This window comes from Conger conger, chromosome 16 (assembly GCF_963514075.1).
Source record: "Conger conger chromosome 16, fConCon1.1, whole genome shotgun sequence".
Lineage (NCBI taxonomy): Eukaryota > Metazoa > Chordata > Actinopteri > Anguilliformes > Congridae > Conger > Conger conger.
Window position 1 is genome coordinate 13,778,561 of NC_083775.1, and position 19,725 is coordinate 13,798,285.

Consider the following 19,725-nt stretch of genomic DNA (forward strand, 5'->3'; position numbering starts at 1 on the left):
GCAGCAGGACAACAGCCCCAAACATACAGCCAATGTCATTAAGAACTATCTTCAGCGTAAAGAAGAACAAGGAGTCCTGGAAGTGATGGTATGGCTCCCGCAGGGCCCTGATCTCTGAGAGTCTGTCTGGGATTACATGAAGAGACAGAAGCATTTGAGGCTGCCTAAATCTACTGTGGCTAGTTCTCCAAGATGTTCGGAACAACCTACCTGTCTAGAAGAATTGATGCTGTTTTGAAGGCTAAGGGTGGTCACACCAAATATTGATTTGATTTAGATTTTTCTTCTGTTCATTCACTTCTTCTGTTCATGCATTTTGTTAATTGATAAAAAATAAACTATTAACATTTCTATTTTTGAAAGCATTCTTATTTCACAGCATTTTTTCCACACATGCCTAAAACTTTTTCACAGTACTGTATATATATATATATAGTACTATGCAGAAGTCTTAGGCACCCTAGACTTTATTATATATGTTTTTGTGTGTGTGTGTGTTAGTATAAAAGAACACATTTGAGATTTCCAAATATTCATTTTCCAAAAGATTTTATTTTACAGAGACATTATTTTACATGAGATCAGAAGCAAGAAGCCAACCAACGTGCTGATTGTTTTATAGAACTGCAGGACATCGTTGGCTATCTCAGAGAAGTGATGCAGTTTTAACACCGAAGGGTGGTCACAAAAAATATTCATTTGATTCAGTTTTTAACTATTCTGCCAAATTACTAACATGTAATGTAGAATGTATAGTATGTTTATTTAGGACCATCATTTTTGAAAGAATCTTATCTGTACAGAATGTTATACAAGTGCCTAAGACCTTTGCACAGTACTATATATATATATATATATATATATAGAAATAATTTTGCTGATTCAGTTGTTCAGGATAGAACTTCTGCATTGTTAAGAGGAGCAGGGGGTTTGGTGACAGTGAGAGATAGTAGCGTAGGGTAACTGCTGAGCTGACATGCTGCTGCTTCAGTAGCTATAATTTGATGATTATGAAGGTGTAAGTGGTGCATTATGTGGGTTTTGTGGGATTTAGTTTTTTTGATTTTGTATGTGTCACTTTTGGTTCACTTCAGTTGTATTTGTACACCTCAGTTTCATGCTCATAATACAGCAAATAAGATAAAAATGTGACAAGAATCCAAAGCTGGGATCCTGCCCACATCCTAGAGAGTCTGTTGGCTTCTTGTGCATCGCACCAGATGAATAAAAGTACATAAATGTCCAATTAAACATTATATATTTTTTATTTTATTTATAAACAAGACATTTTGTAACAAAATTTCAAAGTCTGGCCATACATTTTATACACACATATGTACAAAGGTTAGATCATACAAGGTAAACGTTAGATCAAATGTTATATTGTAGCTTGAAATTTTACAGAGCTAAAGACAAAATTCAAAGATGTAAATGACTGTATATTGTTATATTACAAACAGCAGTATTACTGTATATATTTAGCTGTAGTACACAACCATATCAGTTATCATCACAGTTTCACAGTGTAGCTTTCATCTTCACTTGCAGTTTCTCACAATCAAGTCGTATCCTTCATTTTTTAACAGTAGCTACGCTATTAGGAGAACCCCTGCTTCCTGATGGCTCCTTTGTTCTAAGCAGACATGAGAACCACCTCTTGTACTCCTCACGCACCTACACAACATAGGAAGCAATCAGCAAGTGTCCAGCAACATTCAATATTTTCCATGCTTTATGTTTAGCACTGTGTAACAACCAATGCACCAGATGCAATGTCCAGTCACCTCTTTGTTGAGCAGACAGTGAACGATGAAGATGAAGGTGCCCTGCTGTGAGTTGAGGATGACGAAGAGGTATTTTAACATAGAGGTTCTCTGGTAAAATCCCAGGATCCAGGTGCACCCCAAAATGAGAAACTGGGCAACAATTTTGAACATAATAAGCCTGGGGAAAAAAGATGAGAATCTGAGGGAGTATGTGCATGGGAGTGAATGTTAATGCAACGCATCATGAGGGCTTCCACTGTGAGTCCATCAGACTCTTGACCCACAGACACAGATATGCAAAGTGCATATGCATGAAGACTCACACATGCGCAGGCAGGTATGCACACTCACCTGGTGTCTCTCGACTGGGAGACGTCGCTCTTCATGTTGGCTAGAGTAGGCCGCAGGCTCCAGAGGATCACACAAAATGAGATGAAGTTGAGCTGTTAAAATGACACACACAGAGAGTTCTCAGGGCAGTTGTCGCTAAATCACTCCACATTTATTAAAATGTGATCCATTTTATAAATGAACCACTGTTCAACCGGCCTAAATCCTAGTCCTAACTTCCCTGTTGCCACTGTCCACTGTCCACCTGCAATGGGGTGTGAGAACAACTGCTACCAAAATGCCATATGCTGCCCGACAGTAATGATGTGTAATTCTTTCCCTGTTGGCAATGCAAGAGTTACAGTGATACTATGAAGAGAAGCTTAATTTAAATTTAAACTTAAACCATTTAAATGTTCTGGTTTGACTACAGATTTATTCAGTCTGTAAACTATTCAATATCTCTGCATATGATCAGGGTCAATGTGTAGCTGCTTATTACATACTGAAATTATGGCACACACTGGACCAATAAAACTCCAGCGGAAGTTTCGATCTGTTGACAACCAGCACCTGAAAGCAAAAGACAAATTCAGATCATACTGCCTGTCAATTTTCTCTCATGTTACACCTGCAAGGGAACTTCTGATACATTACTTGTGAATTCGGAAGCTTGTAGCTCCGACATGGGCGCTTGGAGTCTTTGAAGCTTTGAGAAGCTTTGAGCTTCCAGTGGTTCAACCTCGTAGCAACCAACAACATTAAAATAGAAAGACTATATAAAAACACATTGGCAGCAGGAGTTAACTGTTGTTACCCATGATTGTGCATTCTAAGCTAAGAATCTCATCTATAACATTTGTTAAAGTTTTGTCAATTTGCCTTAAACGGCAACTCATCTGGTGATTAAAGTGGTAACTGTTCTTTAGGCCATATAACTGTGCCTTGATTGTTTTACTGTTGCATAAACAGACCAGTAATGTTATTATTAGACAGTTAGTGACTTTTGGACTTGCCTCAACTTGGTACTTGACTTGAGTAGAATTAAATGATCGAATATAAAATTAATTATATATAAAATAAATACATAAAATAATATATTATTTTAAAATTACTTGATTGAAAATACAAAAAAATCTACAAAACCCCCCCCCAAAAAAACATGAGCCAGATGCCCAGTGTGAAACAAGCTACCAAAAATATCTATTCATTCAATTTTCACAAGAAATGAATGCAATTTCTGCCAGGTTTCCATCAAAGTCAGACCTCAAAGCTTGTATGAATTGTATGAGGCAAATGCAAATGAAAGAGAAAAAGATACTCACGCGTCTTTGTTGCCATAGCCGTCTGAAAACACTGCTGCAGACACTCCCACCACCACCAGGGGAGCTCCGTAGCCAATCAGCAGGAGGTACAGTGCCCTGAGCCCCTCCTTATGGATGACCTGCACTTTGGACAGGCTCCTGACCAGCAGGAAGAGCTGCAGAGTCTCCAGCAGCATCCACACAAAGCTGGACAGGAAGAGGAAGTGCAGTGTGCCTGCAATGACTGCACACACCACCTGTGGGAGCCAGCAGAACAACCACACAGGCCATACTTACCATGTATAGTTTACAGGGTTTGCATACCCCCCAAGGTTTGAAAAAGGCAAGGTGTTTTGTTTAAGAGGTGGCCTGTAGCGTAGTGGTTAAGGTACATGACTGGGACCCAAGGTCGGCGGTTCGATCCCCGGTGTAGCCACAATAAGACCCACACAGCCATTGGGCCCTTGAGCTAGGCTCTTAACCCTGCATTGATCCAGGGGAGGATTGTCTCCTGCTTAGTCTATTCAACTGTACGTCGCTCTGGATAAGAGCGTCTGCCAAATGCCATTAGTGTAATGTAAAAGAGGTAAGCCATGACTTTTACTATTGCAGTTTAAGGGTAGAAACAGAAATCCTTACCGCATTCTCAGTGCGAGACACGCCCACAAGGAAGAGCAGGTGACCCAAGAAGAGGCAGATACTGAGGTGGAGGCGGGCAGTGTTGTTGATTTTAGGGTTCCATGTGCACAGCAGGAATGTGAGGATGGCGAGGGCGAGGAAGGCCAGACCCACACTCATACAGAACAGGTTCACCGCCTCCAGCAGAGCACTGTCCTCTTCCTGTAGAGATACACAGAGGTCATCTCTGTCCGAGTATCTAATCCTGTGCTCATATCCTTCTCAGCAGCACTGAGGGACACCCTACCTGTTCTTCCGTCTGCAGGAGGAGGGCGAAAGTGGAGAGGTGGGTACAGCTGCATACTGTATGGGTCTCATTGGAGAAGGAGGCTGTGCACCCATCCACTGACCAGTGAGTCTCCTCCCCCTGTTCCTTCCAGTACACACAGGTAACCAGCCCAGCCTGGAACTTCTACTGACCAGTAGAGAGTGACAGAGCACAACTGTGTGTTAGAGCAATGTGTGTGGGAGAGAAAGCTAGTCATGGAGCTTTGGTTATGACTGCAAATGAGGCATTAAAGTTTGAGTCACATCATGAATTATGGTATGGTATAACTCCTGTATTATGACAGGCCCTGCTCCGTACCTTCTTGTGGTACACAGTGAAGTTGACAGGCTCAGGGAGCTCCTTGTGTTTCGTCTTAGGCAGTGTGGCGGTGATGATGTCAGAATATATCTCCGTGACATTTTCGCTCTTAAAGAAATCGACATTCATGAGCTTCTCCATCCCATTGACTGACATCAGAACTGCGGCAGCAGATCCTGGGCCAGAGAGACACTGGTTATGCTCCATCATCATCATCATCATCATCATCACAGGTGATCTCATCTTCAGCATCATCATCATTCATACCCTTGACCTTTAATCTCACCATTGTTTTTTCCAGCGATAGCTGCAAGATTGTCAAGTGTCATTGTGTTTCCCTTGGCGTTTAGCATTGGAATCTTGGTTGTATTCCATGCTGGTCCAATGATCTGTAAATTAATTTCTGCAAGAGACAAATGCACATACATATCTACAATACACAAGCATGTGCAAATACAAACCTTATTATCAGAGGATGCAAAGGCACACTGGCACACATCCTGTGGCACATCAGTAATTTTGGTGTTCTAAATACGACAAGGTACACCTTTTATGGTGTGAATAGCAGAAAGAGCCTGTGCTTGGCATCCTGGAACAGAGCAGACTTGCTGAACATGTAGCAGAAGCATCAATACAAATCAATAACGTCAGCAACAATCCATTTAAAAACATAAATCCATAAATAGGAAAAAAATAAGTGTTATCTGTGTGTTCTATCACCAAACATGATTGAAGACAGTTTTGGGTTCTTCTTGTTTTGAGAAAGCCTTTCAGTACTGTAGGGAACCATTTTGGATTATTCTTGGTTACTCTATAAAAAGATGATTACTAAGGCCCAGACACAGGTGATTTACTCATTTGGGCTTCAATTAGTCAGGTGAGTATAATTCCAGGGCTGATATTTTTATTCTGAAGTAACTCCATGCCTTCTAAAGTATCCAATCACAGTGGCTGTTCTGTCTGGTGTTAACAACCATGAAACAATTCATACTGCCACATAATATGAGCCCATACCTATGACAGCAAACTCAACAGAATTGCCATTCCACAAGGTTCCACAAACATGGAGAGCAATTCAAAGTCCTCTGCTTTTGTTGCATACTTTTGAAAACCTGAAGCCAATTCTCAAATACATTTACTTCTAACTTCACCTTCATTCATACAGAGCATCTCCTTGTCAATTTTCCATTAACAGATTAAGTTCAAGGGAAATATTTCAACATTTGGCAGTATTTTTTTTTTCCCATTTGTATTTGTTTACATGATTAGATTTCTTGTTTTGAGTTACTCCAATCTCCCATCTACTATCCTACCCATGTTTGGAGTTTTCACAAGTTTTCTGGACTCTGTACTGGTGGGCTCAATCAATGTAGACATCAGCTTCTCAGAGATATCCAGGACCATGTTGGCTACATTTCCGCTACTGGCTGGGCCCAATTCAGGAGACATGCTATCAGTGACTATTAGGACTGTAGACAGCATACCGGTCACTGTCTGAGAGAGTCAAAGAGAACAGAAAATTAAACAAGCATTCATGAGAGAACTGAGTGCAAGAAAACAAATGTTCATCAAATGCACATACCCAGAGTCACCTTCATTCAAAACATCCTCAGTCATGCAGTTGGACATTTAAACCATCAACCACCTTCATGTTCCTTCATCTTCTTGATTTCCAAGGACGCAATCATATTAAAAAGCAAGGTATATTTTTTACAGGAGAGAACAGTGTAGCAACAGAGCCCATACTGTTTCAAAGCCACTATTTGAATATAGGAGGCTGACTCCTATAAGCCTATAGAGCTCAGATGGTGCCCTGACAAGTTCAGCGATGGGTACCTTTATGTACAGTACATTGTTGTTATATTATGAGAATGACACACTTTGAACTATTTAAAAGGAGAGTGGACCACCCACCCTTCTAATGTACTTTTTCACTGTATACAGATTTGGTAAAGCAGAAAGGATTATGGAGAGCCACCACAAAAGTGCTCTCATGGGGAATCAAAGCCCTGAACACAGGGGGATTTGCACATGGTTTTAGAGGCAGCCATCCTAAAGATGGGATGGGACACAATGCAGGGCTTAACACAGAAGACATGGAAGACCAGATGGATGTAGCCTAGGGGAGGTTGGAGGTTCAGTCGGAAAGCAGAGGGGACGATAACTCTGGTAATGGGGTGTGGACCGATGAACCATGGTGCCAGTTTACGGAAGTGAAGAGGGATATCTCGAGACAAGAGCCAGACACTGTCCCACAGTGTACCGGGCAGTGGGGTGCTGGTGGCGATCCGCAATCCTCTTCATCTCCGTGACATGGCGTAGCAGTGTGGCACAAGCCCTTTCCCAGGCCCGGTGCATGCAATGAAGGAGCTATGTGGTGGGAACTTCAACCTCTCTCTTCTGCCAGGAAGAGTGGTGGCTGGTAGCCAAGGCAGCAGGTGAACGGAGACAGACCCGTGGAGGACACAGGCAGGGAATTATGGGTGTACTCAACCCAGGGAAGTGAGTTTACCCAGGATGTGGGGGACTTCTCCACCATGCAGCGCAAACTCTTCTCCAGCTCTTGATTCATATGCTCTGTCTGACCGTTAGTCTGGGAGTGAAAACCGGAGGACAATTGAGCCAAGACAATTGCTGTCAAGAATGGCTGGAGAATAGGGGTCCTCCATCAGACATCACCTCCAGTGGGGTACCATGCAGGCGGGAAACATGCAGGAACAGGAGTTCAGGTAGAACCACAAATCCCAGAAACTTAACTGTCGGCTTGCGAAACTCACACTTCTCCGCTTTGACAAATAATCGGTTTTCTAGCAGGTGATGAAGGGCTTGTCAAACTTGCTGGATGTGCTCTTCAAGGGAAGAGGAGAAGATCAGGATGTTGTTGAGATAAACAAAGAGTGGTACAAGTTTTGTAGGAGTTTTTAGTTAGAACTTGCTGCCTTGTAGAGAGGAGAACACTGAGGAGATGAGTGGAATCTGGTAGTGATTCTTAATAGTGAGGCCACAATAGTCGATACAGGGCCGCAGGGACTTTATGACGAAAAAGAACCCCGCACTGGTGGCGGAAGATGAGGGAAAAATGAGGCCGGAAGCCAGGGAGTACTAATGTACATCTCCATGACCTCAGTTTCAGGTGCAGACAGGGAAAAGAGTCAACCTCTGGGGGGCGTGGTGCCTGGGACCAGGTCGATGACACAATCATGTGAGCAACGAAGCTGTAGGGAGCAGACTCAGGACTTGTTGAACACTTGGATGGAAAGTGGGAATCTTCAGTCAGCTGATGAAGGTAGGGCACATGAGGCACCTCACTTACCTCCTCACTTACTGACGGTTGTCTTTTTTACTGGACAGTTCTGGGGCAGTATAAACAGTTGATCAGCTCAGGAGCACACTCAGGAGGTCCAGAGTCGAGTCCCAGAGAGCTGTTCCCCACTCGCGTGCTTTCCCAGCGCGCTTTCCTAACGTGATCCACATAGGAAATCCAAAAATCCAATCAAAGTCCGGTAGCCGGTAATCAAATACAGAACAGAAGGTAAATCCAAAGAACAGAAGTCGGGGTACACAAAGGAGGGCAAAACACGAGGCAGGAAACGTTATGACTATGTTTAAAAATGGATGTTATTCCTACATTTATTGCGAGTCTCTCAGATCATGTCTTCAAACAATTCAGAAACAGCGATCAAGCGCCAATTTGCGAGCGCCGATTTGCCTCTGCACTGTCGCGAGAGGAAAATCAGGGCTAACTTTGTGTTGTCTAAATTAGCCATTACTAATCATGGCCTTCAATCAAGGTGTCGTAGTGCTGGGTTAAAATAAAAATCTGCACCCACATTGGCCCTTTTCACATCATATTAGATACCCCTGGTAACCAGGGACCTGCCATGATTGCTGGCATCTGACAGCTGATCTTGTTGACCCTGCCTAAAGACTGCAAATTGCACAGACTGAGATCCAAACATAATGTGAGAACACATTAATATGTGGTGTGAATGCTATCCCCATGATTGGATGTCATTATCTGGATCAGGTCACATTTTTAATGCCAAGTGTAAATAGATGATTTTCAAGCTCAGTCCTGTGTATGCGGAAAACCCCCAGTGTTTCTGCCTCTACTAGATGTCCTGGTAAGCTATTCTATTGACTAGAACCTGATGAACTTTTTGATGAACTTTTTTTTTTTTTTTTTGAGAATATTCCAATTTTGTACAGTACCACCCAAAAAAGTAATCCTGCCTTATGTATTTATTTCCCATGTGTAGAAATGTACATTTAGTTGTATTGAACCAAGTTTCTGCCAACTTCTGGATTCTGATTAAATCTTCTAGGATTACTTTAGTAGATTAGCTAAACCTTCCGATTTTGTATCACCTGCCAATTTAACGAGTGTACTTGTCTCTTTCATGGTCATTTATGTAAATGAGGGAGAGCAGTGGTCCCAGCACCAATCCTTGTGGGACTCCACTTAGCACAGTACCCAGCTCAGTTAAGATCCTTACTACTACTCTAATGTTGGTAGTCCTATACTAGCAAATCTGGACCCCAAATCCAAGTCCAGCTCGATAAACCTAACAAGCTGATAAGCACACTGTAAATGGGAAATTGGCAATTCGGTCTCGATTTTAATCCACATCCTGGTAAAACAAAGTTTCAAGAACATCACCTGCTAGTCTTTAGCTATAGGTAGGCAGAAACTAGCTTGATAAGATGAGGTACGGGCCATGGTGCCAAAAAATGTTTTCACACCAAAAGTAGTCGAATAAGATTCTTTTGCTGAACCATTGGTTGAGTAGATATTACCTTAAACCTTAACCCTGAATGAACAGAAAGCTGTGCATCTGATTTCATGATTCTGTATGCATCCTTCCCATTCATTGATGGTTGAATCACAGTTGGATCCAATGGCATGAAAAGTGGCTTGCTCATCTCATTACACTATTTTGTTTTCACAACCCATTTGACTAATGTTCCTGTAATGTTCCTTCATCTCTCCTGATGAAGAAAGTATACAGTATATCAACCAAATATTGTCTTCCAGAACTGATGAGGAGTGTACAAGTACTTCAAATTTTGTGTCCCAGTACTCCCTGTGCAAAGTGTTCAAATACACCAAATATTGTGTCAAGATATACTTAATTTAGTGTCATAAGACGCCCATTGAGAAGTGTTTCTGAATCCCAAACAAAGAGTAGGTCTAGGCTCTGAGTGCTTTTGCGTGTGTTTTGCAGAGAGTTTCAAGACACAGAACATTTAGTGTGGCAAAACACTAGCTCTTTTCTCCTCGCTCGCCACTTACATCAGTTCTCTTTAATATTAGTTAGTTAGGTCATATTAGTTATTAGCTTTTTCGTAGTAGTCATAGTGTTTTCCATGTTCAACCCAACACCATAATTGTATTATTTTATCCCAAACCCAACATGTTGTCTCCCTATATTTAGCTACATTTAGAATGTAAAGTTCTGTCAAGTCTTCAAGAGACTACCGCAATGCATTGAAAAAACTAGACAGGTGGCAAAAAAAAAAAAAAAACAAAGCTGCTAAATTTTGACAAAGGTAGCTGGTTTCTGTTGAAATCATGTCTGTAGTGGACACTGTTGAATGCATGGTTTTCAGCATTCTGTCTAGTGAACGTACAGACCATTTCAAACTGTTTTTTTACTGATGTTTTTATTCATTACATTTATTTAGACACAATTTCTCCAATTGGTGGCTTTGGCAGCATGAAAAAACACTTAGGTAACCCACCTTCGACATTTCATCAATGCAGAAAACACCCTGTACATGCACATGCACCTGCACCTGCACCTGCACCTGCACACCCAAACACACGCCCCTAATACTGACCCCTGGAGGCAGAATGACATTGTCCAAGTTTTGGTTCATTTTCTTCAGGAAGGCTACCTCAGCGGTCTGACCCTGCAGAGAGAAGCACAGTGAAGGCAGCTGTAACATGCTGTGTTATGTTTCAGAGTCCTCTTCAGTTTCTAACTCACCTCTGCAGGGGTTATGGAGTCAATTTCGTCCGTCAAACCTGAACCAAACAGATCAGTGATATTTGAAAGAGAAAGAGTGGAAGAAAGAAAGACATATTAATGAGCAAAATTTAAAGAGGAATTGGTGGTTTTGTTTAATATAATTTTTCTTCTGCTCATGAAAAACTGTATGAATCATTCCATCCACTACTTACTCTTGCACTCAGTAACATCAAACTCCCAGGTAAGTCCAGTTGTGGGAATGTACCCTTCCTTACAGGTACAGTAGTAGCTTCCTGGAGTGTTGTAGCACACAGTATCAGAACCACATTCATATGTGACACATTCGTCCACATCTGCAAGACATAACCTATATAATCAGTATCAAGCACCATCAGCTAACCCTCATCCATTCTCAATCCTGACAGTGTGACAGTGGGATGTTCTGACCTTCACAGGGATCTGAGGCATCAGGCAAGCTGATTTTTCGGAAACCCCCATGACAGTCACAGATATAATCCCCAATACTGTTTGTACAGTCACCGTTGAGACCGCAGATGGGGGGGTCCAGTGAACAATCCTCTATGTCTGTGAAAGACAGATGACAGGGTTACAGCACAGTTTGGAGCTCATAGTTTCAGGCAAACTGTTATCATACGGTATGATCTGAAATCACTTCGAGAAGGCTTCCCATGAACTTTTAATAGCAGTACCATTATAACAGTTTATATTATCCCAGTAGAGGAGAGTTGTTCTTTAAGGTAGCACAGTATTCCTGCATATGTCTGCTGGTTTTTGTTCCAATCACAAAGGCAATCCAGCAATTGTAAGCTTATTTTGAAGTAAATTCGCCCACCACAAGGCTGACAATATTACTAAAGACTATGATGCACTTAAAACCACTGTAAGAACTCTTAACACCCAAGTGGAATATCTCTGCAATGAACCAGGAGAGCAGCATTATTTTTTTCCATTTTTCTCCCAGTTTGGTAGCCAATTGTACCCTATATAATCCAATTGGAGTTAGCTGGAGGATACACCACTCACACCCCGTCCCTCGGTGGCCCGAAGGGATCTGGCAAGCCTTCTTCACGCCGTCTCATCTCATGCTCGTAACCATGATTCCGAGGCGCCCAGGGTGGTATTGTGCGCGGCGATCCGCTAACCCTGCCAAGTCCCTCCCTCTGGAGCAGCGAGCCAATTATGCAGCTCCACGACAGCCAGCCAAACTTGGCTTTTGGCAGGACCGGGAAACCCGGTCGGTGTGCAACTGGAACGAACTGCAACCGCAAGTCTGCAATCTTAGCCTGTTGCGCCACCACGGCTCTGCAACATCTGATAGTTCATGCAATCTGCCCTAAAACCACCTGATAATGTCAACCAAATAACATTTAAAATCATGTCCACCGTTTTGGATCACATAATGACACATCCGAAGGCCCAAGATCTATCATCGCAAAATTTGAACACTATGAAAAAAAGGGGTTGATAAAAAGCTATTGAAAGGAACTTAAATTGACCACGTTTGGTATGAATGACCAATTCCCACAGGAAACCATGGAACAACAGAAAAAAAACTTTCCCATATTAATACGGGGAAAAAGGAAGAAGAGCTGTGATTACAGTAGACAAATAGTACATTGAAGGTCAGCTATATTGCAAAAGCAAGATCACCCCCTGGCTCATCTAAATCACTCTCGATATCACTTTTGTCATGGTTTTCACTGTCTACTCCTGGAAATTCCAGTATTTACCGCTCTAGACCTCTAGAGGGCTTGCTGGCTTAGCTCAGCAGGAGAAATTGCCTCCCTAATCATGGCCGATTGCACTCAGCTGCTTGGAGAGCTATTTAAGTCTCCTTCTGGCACTGCTCTGAGCTTTGGTGTTTCAGTTGACACGTACACAAAGCCGGTAAGGTATTAAGGTAGACAGATTTTTGAAGTTTTGAAGACTGAATCGCTTTTAATCTTGAGAAGCATTTGGTTAGAAATTAGAAATTAGAAATAGAGAAAAAATATCTCGTTTTGTTTCTCCTGACCAGTATAGCTCAGGTCAGTTTTTCAGTAACTCCCCGGGAAGGTTCCCTTTTTTCTTTCTTTCCTCGCCTATTTTAGTGGTTATCCAACTTATCGTTGGTAACTTTGTGATCCCTTCCCGGTCGCTCTTGGTCTCCCGCCCCTGCTCCCTTACAACTTTAGGAACCTCTAAGCACCATTGACACAGATTCCTGTACCCAGTGCACCCTCAACACCCCAGACACTTATATCCATGCCACCTATGTCATTATTATTATTACTTTAGATACTATTGCTACTATTCGTATGTCATGCTATTGTTGTTATTATTATTATTAATTATGAATACATACAGGGTTTGCTTTGGGTTTGGGTTGCTATTGATTTATTATGGAGCTGCTGACTTACTTATTCAATCATTATTTTCTTTCTTTTATTATTATTTTCCACCATTGCTGTTGATATTAGTTGATTATTATTATTATTATTATTATTATTATTATTATTATTTTATTATTTTATTATTATCATCATTATCATCAATCTCATCATCATATTCTCCTTCTACTTTCTTAAACATACTCCCTTAATTAGTTTTATTTATATTTGAAAATATATTTCCAAAAATATGTCCCCCATATTTCCATATTCGCTGAACGAATGTGCATGTTTATCCCCTTTCCCAGCAGGTTGTAATTTTTGTTTGTTTACTAGGTGGGGTGGGTTGAGTATTATTTCTATCTATATGTGTGTATGTATTTTGTTGGAATTAGTTATTTGTCAAATTGTAAAAATATTTTGTCCACCAATATATTCTTTATCATAATTGTTTACATTATTTTGCCTAAATTAGCTTTTGTATTTATTATACCCTTCCCTCATTTGGGTGTCAGGCAGGAAAAGATGTGAAATTTGTTTTCATCTATTAGTGAGAGTTAGAAAATGCAAACAAATTACTGATTTTTTTTATTTACACAACAAAAAATCCTTACACCCACTGTACTACAAGGGACCAGCTCCAGACAGCTTCAAATTCAAAACTCAAATCTGCTGAGTCGATGATCACTACCAGACCACTGAGTCAGTGTTATGTACACTTTTTTTTAAAAGAATGTTCTCTGGTGATTTACCGACACTGAAATAAATACTGACCTAGACAGGGGTTCACAGGACTGATCACAAGGGCCTTGTAGTACACATCGAATCCCTGTTCACAGGCGCAGGTGTAATTCCCTACAGTGTTAGTACAGGTGGAGTTGGGTCCGCAGATGTCTGTCAAACACTCATCGATGTCTGTGGGGAAAAAAGCCACAGTTACAGCAAGGCCTGGAGGAATGGTTCTACCTGTCCCTGCTCTAATGGATAACACAATAATGTAATAGGCTAGAAATGAGTTACAGTAGTTTCCTGTTTCATTTGGTGCTGCTGCCGCGTGAGATCTGCCGGCGGCAAATTTGTATTTTCCCGCAGTAACTACTTGTTGTTTGCATAACCACCACCAGGTGGCAAATGTGAGCAGTCTAAGCCATAGCCGTCTGAAATACGTGCAAGGTTCCAACAGCAGGGAGCGGTTCCGAAAGCAGAAGTACCTCAATAGTCGCCATCAGGAATTTGTGTAGGAGGCAACGTGTATTAACCACAGAACTGTTACACGGTATAGACCCTATTAAAGACAGTGACATGTATAACCGTAAAAGGTGGCTACCATCAGCTAAGAGTATTGCTTGCGTTAAAGAAACAATATATTTTTAATCAAAGTTTAGGCTATTGTAGGTTATATTTGAAATTGCTTGTGAGACCAGTCATTGTGTATGCTAGCCAGATAGTGTTATCTCCTTACAAGCCATGCAGGAATCTGGTGCAAAGAATTAAGAGAAAAGGGAGAAAATCTTCTAGTAACAGCACTTTAGAACATTTGCTTCTTTACAGAAAAACACTTACTTCGGCTTTATATTATTTATTTCTGAGATCCAGAGCACATTGGCCACTGAAATGCTGTTTAAATTTTTCCGTGAAGCGACATGCCAGAGCAGCCTCATATCAACCAATAGGACGACTTTCAATAGGCTAACTTAATACTCTCCCTGTTGTTTTGGCACATTTGCATTATTATTCTTATTCACCATTGAGCAAAATTAAACTAAACATCCAGTCTCTGGCAGCCAAAAGATTACAGACCACTTCTGAGGAATTTAAATTACTTTGGTTTTAAGATGGAGAAGGTCTATAAAGTCCATGGAGTCCACGGTTTGCACTGCAAGTAGGTGGAGCTTAATTCCATATAAGGGTAGGGTGGCAAGTTTGAACTATCATCTATAAACTATCCGTTCATTCACTCTGGCAAGCTGTGGGCTGAATTATTTTTAGTTTCATTTACAGTTTCACATTTTTAAAAACATGTAATGTGGTCTGAGGAACAAAATTATGCGGGATTTCCCATTGTATGTCATTGTGTTGAAATGTACACACGGAAAGAATGTATCATGAAAAACAAAGGGAAAAAAAGACAACATTCAATTAAACATTTGACATACCTTGACAGGGGTTTGAAATGTTAGCCATTGCACCCTCAGGGAGAACATGGTAACCTTCGTGACAAGTACAGGTGTGGGCTCCGGCAATGTTGTCACAGTCAGCTTTGGGACCACAGATACCGGGTTCCTCCACACACTCATCGATGTCTGTGAGAGAATCACCAAGAACCATCGAGTAACAGCTTGGCTGGATGCACCAACATTTATTAGTGATTATCATTTGATATGATGCTTATCAAAATTCACCAATGAAAAGCAAGATCAATGTCAATATCAAACAAGTTTTATCCAATCGGTATATATTCACAGTAATATATCTCAGAGGTTGTGGCATACTGACCTTGACAGGGGTTTGAAGGGCTAGGCATGGTGTCATTAGGTGTTTGGTAACCGAGGTGGCAGTAGCAGTTGTAAGACCCAATATTGTTCACACAGTCAGAATTGGGATCACAGATATTTCCATTTTCTGCACACTCATCAATGTCTGTAAAAGATTGAAGGCACAGTCACAGCATACCAGTAGTATTCTTTGAGCAGAACACATCTAGCTAGAGTAGCTAACTGGGGACCATTGGAATCAGTGTGCTTTACAAAGACACACACACGCACACAGACACATACACACACACACACATGCACACACACACAAACACAATAGTGCATGTAAATTGGGTGGGGCTAGCCAGGATTCAAACGCAGTGCAATCTTGCAGTGCTCATATTGTATGCTCTTGCTGCATTTTCTTGAAATTTCCAGCTTATTCCTGAATCATGTCTTCAGAAAATGTTTGCGCTCCCACCACCACCCCTCATCCACCTATGAGCCTGCTTCTCAAGAATCTCCAATCGGGCAGGGAGTTTGCCAAAGTTTGCATTCAACCTCAATAAATATTGCTTAATTCATTGTGAGTTGCCTGACTGAAGTGTATAATATTCAAACAGCTTATATTATTTTCTTGGATATCTGCCATACCTTCACAGCCAGAGGATTCATTAACTGGCAGAACATTTGGCAGCCACCGGTATCCATCAACACAGACACACCTCCCCTCACCCTCACATTTGGCCTGTGGTCCACAGTCAGCCAAGCTGCAGTTCGTATGGCCTGTACACACAGATTATACATAATTAGTAACACGCAGCACCAAATGGCTTTGGCTAATATCTAGCTGTATACATTTTTAAATAACATAAGCAGTGCAAGTTGGTCTGGATAAGTATCTGCTTAATTAATGTGGATTTAAATGGCCAGTGTTTTTTTCTGTTCAGTCGTTGCAACTGGCCCAGGCAATGTCCTGCTTATGGTGTTCAGTGTAATGGCGAGGAGCATACTTACGGAGAGCATAGTTTATATTGCAATGTAGAACTGGCAGAAGATATACAAAGAAACCTCCTGAGCACGCCAGGACCTTCAGGCCTCCGAAAGTGCTATGGTGGCAATTTCCTCCATACGTCGTCAATAAGTTTCCTTGCACAATCCCATCCCCGAGCTTTGGGTGAGCGAAGCCAAGACGCCCACACACATGTGAGCCGCATTGTGGAATATTGGTACAAGCTTCTGTTAGAGCATCTCCACCAATCCCTGTGAAGCGTGTCCATTTCCCAGACAAGCCACTATCACAGAGTGGGTAGCCAGGAAAACCTGTCACTGTGAAACCAACATTGCGCCAAGGGCCAGTCACCTCGGTGTGATTCTCACAAGGGTCTGTTTGAGACAGAAAACAGTGAATAAAAGACTCAGGCCTGGATTCATGTAACATCTGATCTTTGAACTGCAATTAAATTTCCAAGTTAGATTTGGCAGTCACTGCATTTGCGAAAGTGTGTTTTTGATTAAAAACACAAAACTGTCCTCTTGATTGTGAATCAAATTTAAAAACAAATGTTGATTGAATCCACACCACCTTTTACATATGAAATCACAGAAGAAAGTGAATCCCACCATTATAAAGTTATAAAGGGTAAATTTCCTTTTTAGAAGAGCCTGTGATTCTACCTGTGATTATCTCTTTAAAAAAATAATTTACCATCCATTGTGCTTTGTAGAAGACACTGTGAAATACTACAAGAGATGATACATTTGAAAACAAGAGGATAGTGGATACTAGACACTCAAAGTGCATTACAGTGATGAGGGGGAAGCTCGCCACAACCTCCGCCAACGTGTAGCACCCACCTGGGTGATGCATGGCTGCCATTTTGCACCAATATGCTAACTAGCTGAAGTGGAGAGGGAGAGAACAATGATTTTGTCAATAGAATCAGGAGACGATTAGGTGGCAGGTGGAAAGAGCCAGGTTGGGAATTTAGCCCGGACACCAGAGAACCCCCTACTCTTTGCAAAGAGTGTCATGGGATCTTTAATGAGCACAGTGAGTCAGGACCTCGGTTTAACATCTCATCTGAAAGATGGCATCCCCAACAGCACAGTGTCCCCATCACTGTGCTGGGGCATTCATTTGACCAGAGGGAAGATTGCCCCCTACTGGCCCACTAACACCACTTCCAGCAGCAACTTAATTTTCCCAGGAGGTCTCCGATCCAAGGACTAAGTAAGTCCACACACACTTAGCTTCAGCCATTTGGCAGGAGCTGGGTGCATGATGGTATGGCTTTAGTTACTATATAGTGCTTTTATTTAGGCCCAATGATACAAAAAAGTGCATATGGGCAATTAATTGCATGCATAGGAGAGCCATCCAAAAATAATTATTACAGAAATTAGACTAAAAGATGAATATGTTTCCCAAATCATTCTGTGTACTGCTTTTACAAATGAACTGATGTTAATGAGCTGCTATATTGGTAGTAAGGCCCCAACCCTAGCCAATAAAGAATATGATGCCAAGAGATTCAAGCCTTATAAGCCTTGCTTTCTTAATGCTAGTTTGAATACACAATTTGATAATAATTTCAAAATTGGCAAAATTGGTGGAAGGTTTGAATCTTTAAAGCTTTTGCTAGTAAAAGAAAATTGAGCATAGTTATTTATAATAAAAATTAAAAAAAAATCAGTATAGATTTTAAAGGATTGAGCTCAGTAGGAAAACTAAACTCACACCAAAAACAAAAATTAATCCTTCATAAAACCTCTATCTGGTCACACAGACATGCGATTAATCTGTACTCACCAAACTCAGCACAGCTTCCAGAGAGGCAGAGAAACCCTACATCCAAAGCAAAAAGAAGAAAATCAGTGGAGAACAATCCGTCAACCTTTTTTTCGGATTTAAACACTGAAAACAATAAAAAAAAACCTGCATTCTTCATGAATTATGGCATCGCTCTCAGTCCTATAACCAATTATTCAACAATAATGCAAAATCAGCATCGCTCACCCAGTAGGTGTGAGACCCAACAGTAATTCATAATCAACGATTCTTCATTGGCCTTAATCTCCACGGCTGCCACAGCACAGTCAACTCTATAGAGGAACAAGTACGGAACGTCATTCTTGATACCATTGTGTCCCATTTGCATGGGGTATTTAATGCATCTTAGATAAACAGTAAGGCCTTGGCGGATTTGTATCTGTCAGTTTGAACTGAATTACATAAACAAACTGTACCGGATGTGCATGCTCAAGGTCTGAAGGTCACGGCATCTGGAGGGCAGGGCTGCTGTGTCCTGTGTTGGGTTAATGCCACATCCTGAGGCATCTGACAATTCTGGTTCATTAGTATCAACAGGTGATCTCTGACAATAGGTGTACAGCAAAAGGTACTGAGTATACGTAGAGATTACACGAGTCTGACCACATTGTCTGAGGTTTGCAACTATGGGGACACGAAAAGCAGGACATCATCACTTTAATAACAGCCTATATCTTTCAACAGAAGTAATTTTATTTCAAAATATGTATGGGACGTAGTTCATCAAACTTTTGCGACACTGGGCGACACTACAATGATGCTTCAAAGTCTGATTTGTTAAACCAGACCAGAATGCTGGTTCACAGGTGATAGCAACCACCCAGGGAACATGCAGCAGATATTTTGTGATGGGTTGCTCAGCACTCTGGCCAAGGAGAAGTGGGAGGATGCATTTCTCCTATCTAGGTGGGTGAGAATTTGATAACCAGACTGAGGAAAGAGAACAGCTCTACACTGGAGCTTTTACCACTTTGATGAAGTTCAGTAAACACTGCATTACACAGTGATTACTTACAGCATTCAAAATCAGGAGACCCCGGTTCACCGTGACCTTGTGAGGACTTTTCCTTTGCAATTTGGCAATATGGAAAAGGCTTGCTGAGATGCAAATGCTGGAAACAAATTCAGCTTCGCGGCCAGTTTGGGAGAACGCAGGCAAGCACACCTTTCCTCTGAAATACACGTAGTCCACACCTTGCAGAAGTCCAGGCCATGGTCAGCTCTGGTGTCCTCAGGGTTTCATCCAGATAGGGGGCCCATCAGTGCATTAAGTACTAAATAGACTTCCTCCACTGCGTGTGCCTCTTTCCAGAGTACAACACATTAACACATCAAAACATATATATATATATATATATATGGAGTTGTGGGTATATATGGTTCACTTCAGTT

The 19,725-nt window shown here is 41.4% G+C and overlaps 1 protein-coding gene across 1 annotated transcript; it reads right to left on the reverse strand.

The window, feature by feature from the left end:
• Positions 1–1,572: 1,572 nt before the first annotated feature.
• LOC133114056 (adhesion G protein-coupled receptor E1-like) lies at positions 1,573–17,379 on the reverse strand. Its single transcript, XM_061223250.1, has 12 exons — positions 17,358–17,379; positions 15,523–15,666; positions 13,801–13,941; positions 10,849–10,989; positions 4,665–4,825; positions 4,326–4,490; positions 4,040–4,240; positions 3,422–3,657; positions 2,603–2,669; positions 2,118–2,209; positions 1,785–1,944; positions 1,573–1,674 (listed from the first exon to the last, which is right to left on the reverse strand). Exons 1-12 carry the CDS (start codon positions 17,377–17,379, stop codon positions 1,573–1,575), a joined length of 1,632 nt encoding a protein of 543 aa, XP_061079234.1.
• Positions 17,380–19,725: the final 2,346 nt, after the last annotated feature.